The sequence below is a fragment of the Corella eumyota genome, chromosome 5 (assembly GCF_963082875.1).
Source record: "Corella eumyota chromosome 5, kaCorEumy4.1, whole genome shotgun sequence".
NCBI lineage: Eukaryota > Metazoa > Chordata > Ascidiacea > Phlebobranchia > Corellidae > Corella > Corella eumyota.
In genome coordinates this window covers 5,980,040-5,991,123 of record NC_137494.1, presented here as the reverse complement: position 1 = coordinate 5,991,123, position 11,084 = coordinate 5,980,040, and the positions used below count along the sequence as shown (strand labels likewise).

The 11,084-nt window shown below is 28.7% G+C and overlaps 2 protein-coding genes across 2 annotated transcripts; both read left to right on the top strand.

The window, feature by feature from the left end:
• Window positions 1-61: 61 nt before the first annotated feature.
• On the top strand, window positions 62-817 carry LOC145753361 (uncharacterized). Its single transcript, XM_082569773.1, has one exon. It carries the CDS (start codon window positions 62-64, stop codon window positions 815-817), a length of 756 nt encoding a protein of 251 aa, XP_082425899.1.
• A 4,534-nt stretch (window positions 818-5,351) lies between these two features.
• LOC145752291 (interleukin-1 receptor accessory protein-like 1) lies at window positions 5,352-11,061 on the top strand. The gene is made up of 14 exons (XM_082568549.1): window positions 5,352-5,512; window positions 5,681-5,811; window positions 6,013-6,162; window positions 6,510-6,663; window positions 6,873-6,988; window positions 7,115-7,217; window positions 7,553-7,695; window positions 7,908-8,002; window positions 8,155-8,256; window positions 8,476-8,723; window positions 9,015-9,179; window positions 9,495-9,601; window positions 9,946-10,071; window positions 10,229-11,061. Exons 1-14 carry the CDS (start codon window positions 5,446-5,448, stop codon window positions 10,352-10,354), a joined length of 1,833 nt encoding a protein of 610 aa, XP_082424675.1. The 5' UTR covers window positions 5,352-5,445; the 3' UTR covers window positions 10,355-11,061.
• Window positions 11,062-11,084: the final 23 nt, after the last annotated feature.

Genomic DNA, 11,084 nt, shown 5'->3' with positions numbered 1-11,084 from the left:
TTTCTTTTTAAACTGTTAAGTTTATAGTAGGTTTACTATAGTACGTTAATAATATCTGAATATGGATAATTGCATTGGTCGAGGTAGAGCAAGAGGTAGGGGAATAGGAAGAGGATTAAAGCTTAACAACGTTTCTGATACGTTTTTAAATAAAGTTGCAAAAATCGACCAAAAAAAGGACAAAATTTGTTCAGAACAATTTGAGGACAAAGTTGGTGATATCTTAACAGCATCAAATAATCTGAATAATACAAAACCACAAATTTCGCTGAAAGATTCTCATAGCAATGATAATAAACTTAGTACGAAGATCGATATACAATCTTTAAAAAGTGCTCTCCCTGTAAATCAAATCAAGGTTTTAGCAAAGTACAATTATAAAGCAAATTCCAATTCTCCAGGTGGTTTTACAGAACTCTCAATAACTCAAAGGGAAGAGCTTGTTTTTTTAAGTGAAAATATTCAACAGCCTCATTGGTGGTTTGTCGAAAACTCAAAAAACCAGAAGGGTTATGCTCCGAGCAGTTATTTGATGAAGTTGGAAGCAAAAGTTACAAGTTTGCCCTGGCTGGACAGCAATGAGAAGAAAAAAAATGAACCACAGCCTTCATTACAAGCTTCTGGTTTAATAAAATATAAATCAGCTTACAACAAAAAAGGTAATGTTCAAAACTTTAAATCACAAAACGAGCCAGAAAATTGGAATTGTGAGATATGTGAAAAGACATTAAATGGACCAGTTCCTTACAACATGCACATGAAAAGTAAAGCCCACAAGGAAGAACTAGAATTAGCCAAATTGTATGGCCGGGCTTGAAAAACACAAATTCACAATGTTTTGTATAGTTATCTTCGTTTTTTACACAAAATGTCTTTTTTTCATGTGCAAATAATTTAATGCTAAACAATAATAATAAATATTGAATAATTTTTTGTGGGGCTGAATCATTTTTTTCTCTTTTTTAATTATTAGTTTACTGTTTTGGTGTTATTTTTTGTAGTTAAACAAGGATTTCTTTTTACTTAATAATATTAATATTTTTTTTTTTGAATAAATATGAACTATTGTTTTTTTTTATTATGCATTTTTTGGGTCGACTGAAAATGAGGGAATGGAAATTGAAGGAACGGAAAATGAAGGAACGGAAAATGAAGGAACCGGAAAATGAAGGAACGGAAAATGAAGGAACCGGAAAATGAAGGAACGGAAAATGAAGGAACCGGAAAATGAAAGAACGGAAAATGAAGGAACCGGAAAATGAAGGAAAGCAAAAAAGGAGAGAGCGGAATCTTAAATACTAAAACGCGGAAATACCGTTGACTGTTTATTTAGGATTACTGTCATTTATCCGAGAACTGATAAGCAATAATGAGTTAATTTTTATTACCCCAGCATACCCTAACTTTCTTCTATAAAATGCCCGTTTATTTCTAAAATAATATTGACTTAAATACAAATAAACAGTCAACAGAATTTCCGCGTTTTATTTTTTTAAGATTCCGCCTCTCCTTTTTTCAATTTCCGTTCCTTCATTTTCCGGTTCCTTCATTTTCCGTTCCTTCATTTTCCGGTTCCCTCATTTTCCGTTCCTTCATTTTCCGGTTCCTTCATTTTCCGTTCCTTCATTTTCCGGTTCCTTCATTTTCCGTTCCTTCAATTTCCGTTCCTTCATTTTCCATTCCCTCAAATTCCGCGTCCCCCATTTTTTAGTATCATTATTATGCATTTAAATCCATTTGTTAAGGGGTTTATTAGGATAACAGGCCCAAAAAACACTCACATTTTTGTAATATTTGATTCACGTGTTTTTATGATGATTAATCACATAAAATGTACTGCACACATTTCAAACAACCAACCACTTTTATGAAGAATTTCTTTAATTTGCATACAAACCAATAAAGCTTGGAAAAACCCACAAAAATGCCTGCCAAAGATTTCAGCAACTTACCGTCACGCCATTTTCTAATATGCAAATAAACTTCACATTTTCGGCATAACAAAGATCACGTGACAGCATTTGAGGTGATTTGTTAATTACAAAAATGAAAAAAATGCTATTTAATTAATTAACAGTTTTTAGCTTTTGGAGTTAAGCTATAAGTCTAGAACTAAATGCTACGTACTAGAATAAAAAATTATAAAACAAAAGAAGCCCCAAATATTTTTTTGTTCTTTTGCTTTAATTAAAATTGTCGTGGTAAGAACCTTGTCATTTAAAAAAGAAAAGTCATGTGGGTTTAAATAAAAAATAAGGTTGTACTTTTATTATTCCGTATTTAAGTAACTAAATTATTTTAAATTTAGGAAAGGAAGTTTTCATGACTAAGTTTGATTAAATATAATTTTTTTAAATTTGAAAATGTATTTTACGTGTTATAACATGATACTACATTAACTATAAAGTAATAAATAAGGTAATAACATGAGATGCTACATAACTGTTATGTGAGATCTATGGTTGAGTAAACAAAATATCTGTTATACCGTAAACACTTCATTACTGTAATGTAATGATATCTATAGTTATATACAAACAAAAATATCAACTCTGCAAATTTTATCTATTCAGTTTTGCTAATTTTACTTTTGCTTTGTGTAAATACGCTGTTTTAACACTTGACTGCTAAAACAAACTTTTGTTATGCTTTCCGCCACAAAATTGTTTGAACCAACTAAAAATAATATTTTTCGCTTTTATGCCTCATTTATAATTTTTTGGGGGTTTTCCATTGGTTAAGCTCAGACTCAAGGTAAAGCCCACAATTTACATGAGACCTACCTGTACGTAATAGTGGAGAATTTTACTGTATACTTTGTAATAAACAAATGTTTAAAATACAAAAAAGAAAAAGGCACTAATTTTTTATATACACGCATATGAACTTTCCAAAATATCAACAGGTATATACACTTTTCATTTGTAAAACGTAATTCTATTTATAAAAATGTGTTGATAAACATTTGTTTTACCTAATTCTCGTAACGGTTAGGTTAGGGTATTTGTTTATAGTAGTAAAACAACTTTAGGCCTCTACTAAAGAACCAAATTTTAAATATGTTTATGGTTCACTGTACATTGTTTCGAATGGGTAACATCTTATTCATTTAAATGCTATGTGAATTGAAGTACCTTAAGTGGTTTTCCTAAATAAGCAATATTTTAACTCGGTAATGAAGTTTACAGGTCTACTACATTTTCATCAACAAAACTTTTCGATAGTTGCAATTTTTGTAATTCCATAAAGTATACATTGATATGGTTTGAGTAATTTCCTTGTCGTTCCTTTGCTTTAACTTTTAATTGTGTTTTTTAGCTGACAGAGTCAAAAAGAAGCCTGCCCCAAGATGTGTCAGAAACGTTGCAATTACGCTACATTATTCAACCGAAAATTACTCACATAAATTTTCGAAATTTTTTGGCGATGTTGTAAAAATTTTGTTTATGCTTACTGGTATCGATTTATACAAATTGCGTAATATATATCAAATTTAAATATTATTAAATTTTTATTTGTAGTTGTTAGATATAGTGTAAGAAAGTTAATCACGTAATAAAAATAATTTAAAAAGAATGGCTTGTATTTAGGCTTTATTAATTTAACATCCCTAAGAAAGTTAAACTATATGTGTAAAACATACATAGCAAAATCCCCCTAGTCAGTATAAGAAGGCGAAACAGGTTTAAATTATTTTTAGTGAAATTTTCCTTAGTATACTGTAGTGTTAAATTTCACATTTAAATGCGTCAGTTTTTAGGCTAAAAATTCCTCTACCTTACTTGCAAGCAAAGAAAATAGGTTAACAATGGCTGTCTGCTGTAATTGCATACTTGCACATAAACTCTGGCCAGTTGTTACACTATAGTCACACAGATATAAATGACAAAATTAAAATGGAAGAAAATGCAGGTCGAAAAATTTGCATACAGTTTTTTGGGGGTCTTCATTTGGGAAATGTAATGCAATTGAAAATATAACATTAAAATGTTATTCATTTATATTACAAGAGTTATTGTTGGGTATGCTTTTCAAATCTTAAAGTCTGTCTAAGTTTTTCGTCGAGTTAGTAGAGTGGAACACATAGTTTTTTTTATATGTATAGCCTTTGATTTAGGCTACATACGTATTTTTTTTTAGTGAACACTAGTCTTTAACGTAGTCTAAGTAATTTAAAAGACTTAAAAAGTTTTATATACATCGCCAATAAGAAATTGAATGGCTAATATACACTTTATTTTGAAATGTTTTTATAAACCAAGTAATATAGCGATCTGCGAATATAAATTCCTACCGGGGTACTCAGGTCAGCCATTACGCCATTGTTTTAAAAACAAACCCACTACAAAGGCATAGCAATGTCATTAAGTTATATTTAGCAGAAGGTGTTTTTGTATTACAATGCCTTTTTACAAGTAAAATTCATTAATAATTTTGCTTATTTTCTTTTTTAGTTTAACAATTTTGTTTTATTTCAAACAAACTGATTACGCGCCTTTTCCGTATTTTAATAAACACCAGACCCCAGCTAAGATTAGCTTATTTATTAAATTAAATGATTTGAATAAGTTTTGTTTTATTGTTTTTGCTGGTACAAAGGTTTTTATAAATTTCCACACTTTTTGCTTATTGAGGCAATTTTTGTAAGCTGTTGAAAAACAACACTGGAAATTTAGCCATTTTTCGATAACATTTTTATAGTAGAATAGATAATATTATTCGAGTAAAATGTATTATAAATTATGACTATAAAGACCGTAAGTTTTTTGCGATTTTTTTTGTTACAGTTTATGACTTTAGCGTCGATTTTTTTCATTTTGTTTGTGTGTTGGTTGTGGTTTATTTGCTAATGTGACTCTAATTAACGACTTCCTATAACAGAATTAAGGCTGTAAAAACGTTTTGTTTAGTTACAAGGCTGTTTGTTAAAAATGCGTTGTTTATTAAGTGAAGCCTAATCTAACAAGAGAAATTTTTGTACGCGAAGTACGGTCAATAAGTTTGGACTATTTAGAATTGCTTTTAACAGGCTTAAAATAATTTATGCTACAATAGCCAACTTGTATATTACGTATTGTTCACTTGTCTTGACTGTATCACGAATATGATGTTATCATCAAGAGTCATACCCCATTTTAAATAACAAGTGGCCTATTTTGGATTTGGAGTAGGATATGCCTGAAATGAGTTATATCTATTTGCAAAGGGAAAAAGGCAACACAGGTTAGCGTGGTCTACATTAGCGAGGCCATGTCGTAAATGCTGTCTTATATGCTTAGACTACTAGTCGATGTAAAGAGATAGATTCTACATTAACTCACATAGGAGTTTTTAAGAGTTGAAGTCAAAATTATTTTGTTTTTTTTAGATTACAGACATTGTCTTGCGTTTAATTTTACGTGGTCTTTATAGTTAGTTTTCTAGGTCTAAATCTACTAAAGCACAATGAAATTGGCAGCAAGGAATATCTTGGTCGTCTGTATTCTAGTACTTTCTTTCGAAAACACGGAAGGTTTGTCCTAATTTATTTTTTACGTCAAAAACGTTTCTTAAAGTTATCCAAATGCGTTTTATCACGATTTAAACGTAAGGGAAAGTCCCCCGAAAGCGTTTCGTCTAATTACATTTTTAACTAATTTTACGACTGTTTTGTATTCAACTTTGATTCTAAACTTAAAAGGCCAAGACTGCCTTCCTTCCGATGGTGGAAATAGAGTGGTGGACGCGTATATTGGATGGCCATTTCGTTTAAGTTGCGGAAATGCTTTTGTAGAAGAATTTTACACCTATTATGAGGATTACGATATTTCTGTAAGCATTTATTATTTAATTTAAAACCTTTTTTAAATTACGTCGTTTTTTTAATTCGTTTACTAAATAATAGTTTGTGATTTTTTTCATTCAAATATTTAGTACAAACTATATGTAAATATTTAGTACAAACTATATGTAGTTATTTTTAATAGGAAAAAAATTGTTTTAAAAAAATTTTAAATATGAACTTTTTGTTAGTGTACTATTAGAGATATGAGGACTGGGGAAATAGTCGTGGATGTTTTTGTTGAAGCTTATACTGAAGATTATGAAATTGGGTTTAATAGAGTTTATTATACTCCTGACATTTCTTTAAATGGGACTTTGGTTTATGAATTTAATTTTCTGGTAAGTAAAATTATGATATTAAATTTTCAATAATGATATTTTAAAATTTAGAAAATACTTTGTACTTACTTATTTAACTGTGCCAAAAATCTATTGATCTTTCAAGTCACCCCCAAATATACTAACAGAGTCTGCATTAAAATTTGCAAAATAGAATAATTTAATCATTAAAAAAAACAATCAATAAGAAAATACTTTTTTTGGTAAAAAAAATATTATAACTTGTATTTGGTAAACTTTTTTAACTAATTTTTTTTGTTTAAATTAATTTCGTTTAATAGGCTACTGTTATTTGGTAATACAATAGTACTTTATTGTAGCTATTTTATTGTTTTTTTTCATTCAAGGCTGGTGTTGATGAATGTAGAAATGCAACGTTAACGATCAATCCTATACAATTACCTGAAAGTTCTTGTGAACAATCAGTTGAAAACTTTTTCGTCGAGGAATATGATGTTCGTAATCCTACCGCTGAAAGAAATTTTATTATTGATTGTCAAAGTAAGGTTTTTTTATAATTTAACATTAAAAATTAATTTATTCTAAAAATTTTTTATTTTTTTATATTTTTTAAAAATAAGAAAAAAACAATTTCTATATTATTATATAAAAAATATTAACCCCACATTTTTTCAACTGAATTTTTTTTAGATTATTTTTAATATTTTTAAATTTTTAAAACTACAGTTCTTTAAAAATATATTTTTTAGTTTATGATGCTGATCCTCGTCCTCGCTTATATTTTCAAGACGACAGAACTGATTATTCAGTTAGTTGGTTTCAAAATTGCAATAAAATATCAAATCCAGAACTTCAGGGGCCCTCTGTGAGTTAGATAAACTAGACTCAATATTTTTGGCTTTTTAATTTTTAAACTAGGTTTTAAAAATAATAATTTTTAAAGAGGTAAATATCAAAGTTTATTTTTAATGTAATTTTAAATTAAATGCAGATCCGGTTTACACCATTTACCTTTCAAGACCCTGGCAATTACACATGCGCTTTCACTTATAATGGAATGACTCGATATTTTAGTACAAACTTATGTGCTTATCGTAAGTAACAGTTTGTTGTATCTTATTTTCCTTTTGGTCTTTTATTTAGAATTTAGTAAAAAATATTTTAATACCAATTATGTAACAGTTTTTGCCTTATTTTGGTCACGGGTTGCAGTTTTGGTTTTTATTGATTTCATTTAATTTTCTGATAATGGAATTAAACTGACAGCCATGGTAACAAACAAACCTAACTGGTGCCACTTACCAATGTGCCATGCCCTTTTTTTGACATCAAATTTTTAATAATCATTGTTTTTGTTTTCATATTATTATATAAATGATGTTTTTTATATCATTAAATATTGCTTTTATAATATTATTTTTTGTTTAAGCAACTACAATATTGTCCTTACCAGTTGTGCGCTGTACTCCAATTAAACAGGCTAACTTGGGAAAATCAGTTATTTTGGAATGTTTTGCTAACATTGGAATAGCAAACTTTCAAATAAGCAACTTTAAAATAACTTGGGAACAGGCATGGAAAATTTAAGGATTGATTTTTAAAATATATTTTTTTTTGTTTAACTTTATTTTTACTGATATTGTTTACCCAATAAGTAGACCTATCTTTGTTTTTTTAGGAAAACGTTTGTCATTTTTTATTTTTTGGAGTAACATATTCCTATGTAAACTGATTTAAACATTATGTTCACTTAATTTTTTAAATTTGGAAAACGTATTTATTAGATAAGCTCAACTGGAAGCCGAGAAGAAAGTAATTTTTTGAACTGCACCACTGGATTTGAAGAGAATTCAAACAACAACAGGACTTCTTGTAATGTGTAAGAAGATTTATTTCCTTTTTTATTAATTTTTTTGATCATGTAAATGGTATAAAAGCTTTGTTGAATTTTTCTAAAACTAGACAATATTATTCTGTACAATAATATTTTTTTTGTATATGATTTGGATAGAAACTTGTTTTGTTTTTCAGGGAAATAGTTACAGGACAATCATTGGACTGTTACGATTTTCCAATTACAGAAGATTTAGTGGCAAACTTTTCAACTTCAGCAAGCCTTAAATTCGAAATAAGGTAAACCACACATTATGTCAGTGCTATGCTACATGGTATACAATGAAACATGTTCTGAAAATTAAATTATTAAAATTTCTTGTACTAATCTAGTTTATATTTATCTGCCAAAAAGTATATTTAATGTTTTAAATTATCAGTTTGTGCTTTTTTGTACAATTTAAATGGTTGCATATTGTTAAGGGAAATTTGAAAATAAACAATATTTCTTATTTACAGCAATGTTAATGAAGATGATTTTGGGCGATACCAACTCACCATGGAACGAAGGTTCACATTTTTAGATCCAGTAAGGGAAGAAATAACTCTTGAAGAAAATATTATTCCGGAACTGGAGAATTTAGCTCTCATTGTTGGGCTATGCGTTGCAGCCGTTGTTGTGTTTTTAATTCTAGTTGCCTTAATTTGGTGGAAAATATTTTATATAAAACTGTATTTCAAACGCCATTTTGCTGCCTTTAAACCAGGTAAGTGTTAGATTTAAAAATGTAGTTTTCATGTTAATATTTCTAATTGTTTTTTTGATTTTTAAAATCAGACCATGATTCACGGTTCTACAATAATTGCATCACTGGTCAGGGTTAGAGCACCTGGCTTTACTACATTAGGCCTTGGGTTGATCTTCACTGTTTACATGTTGTTGTATCCTTGTGTGACATGCTCTAAATATTGCAAACCCTAGCCAGTTCAGAGGCAATCGACAGAATTGAAAAAAAAAATTAAAACAAATTAAAACAACTATCTTATTTTTAATTAAGATGACAAAGAATTCGGAGCTGTGCTTTCGTACCATTTCTCGAAAGGAGAAGTTGACAAGTTTGCTCAGGATCAAACTAAGAAAGCGGTGCTTGGTATAAATAAGACGTTGGAAGATCTGGGTTACAAAACTTTTGATGAAAATAGAGACGATAGAGCATTGGCTTGTAAGTAAAGTGGTGGTTATTAAAATTCATTATTCAAATAATAGTTATATTTCTATGTATTGTTGCAATTATAAAAAAATATTTTGGTATATTGTTGGTCACAACATCATTTTTGTACACCAAATTGTATCTAAAAATTTACTGATTAGGCTATGAGATAATGAGTTAATGTTATTAAAAAAACGAAATTGCAAAAAAAATCTTTTCACAATTGTTTTTATTGTTTGTTTACTTATCCCGCTAAACTGCAAAAATTTATATTTTTTAATTATCAAAACCTCATCAAGTGCTTATCTAACTACCTTTAAATTTCAGACAAGGCAGAAGGAATTATTGGCCTCATGCACAGAAGCCACCGAGTAATTATTGTTATGACCAGCAACTATATTAAGGATCACTGGAGCATGTTTACCCTACGCAAGGTTTGATATTTTTAAGGACGTTTTTTTTCTTTAAACACAAATATTAGGGGCGTGGGTAATAATGTAACCCATTTAATTTTGCAGAATTTTGCATTTTATAGTTTTAGTAGTATTAGTACTAATTTTCATTGACTCATTTTTAATCAGTGCACCTATTTTTTATAAAAATGTTCAACTGACTTAAGGTTAGAGCCTTCCATTACTCTTATTATTAGCTTAGGAACATACTTTAGGTAATTTGTCTTTAACTTATTGTCCTACATTTTTTTTGAATTTGATTTTAATTTAACTTTAATTATTTGGTTAACCTAATTTAGCCTTGGTTAAATCTTTTTTGTTAACAGGCATTGTTTCAAATGATAGAGGCCAAACTTAAGATAGCTTTTATTATGATGCCGGGTATAAAGGAATACATCAAACAACACAAGGAAGAGGACGAAACCTGTAAACTTCTGCACAAGGCTATTAAAGTGGGCAAAATTTCACTTTCAATTAAACCTGTTTTTAAACTATAACAAAGCCTTTTTTTATTTAAATAACTTATCTTAACATGTATTTGTTTATTTAACAGTCAAAGTTTGTAGAAGTATAGATTAAGATTTTATGTGGAATTTTGTATTTATTTAGATCAATAAAGAGATAAAGTGGTCGGATAAAGAAAAATTTGACGAGAAGTTTTTCAAAAATCAGCTTGAATATTTCATGCCAAAGTTGGACACCATGAAAAATATAAACCGAGATGTTGTTGAGTAGAAAAAAAATCTAAACTGTTTTTTTTTTTGTCTTTGTAAGGGGTAACAAGTATGCTTATATTTTTGAATCATTTCATTTTTAGACATTTTATGTACAGTTCTGTAGACAACTAGATAGTTTCTTTGCTAAATATGCAAACAGTTTAACTTCATTGTATTAAATTCAACTGCCATAAGTTCAAAGAAATTGTATCAAAATATTGGCATCACTTGTAGTTTATTGTCTTAATCAAACTCCTCATTATTTGGACTTTTTTTGAAACATAAATAGTTAAACCTAACCCTATCTATACCCTTTTAACCTAATATTTATATATCCAATGATAGGTATCAATGTTCCATAATTTTTAATATGGATTATTTGTTTGTAAAAATTGTATAGGCCAATGTGATTAATAAGTGTCTTTCAGTGGCATTCTTTTTTACAGTTTCAAGGTTTTTGAAGGACTGTTAACTACAAGTGATTGAAATATTGTTTTAAACCACGTAATGTACACAATGAACTTTTTTGTTTTGTACGTTTGTAAATATATTTAGCTTATTCAAGTTTATCGAATTCCCTATTATCCCTCTATAGTGGAAAATTTATCATACTAAGTATATAGCAACCTGTTAGTGAACTTAACCATTATTTTTTGTTTTTCTGTACAACGCTATGTCAAAATTATTGCAGTGTCGTTATTCCAACTAATAAAAATGCTTATTATATTCAGTGTGTTAAATAGATTTTT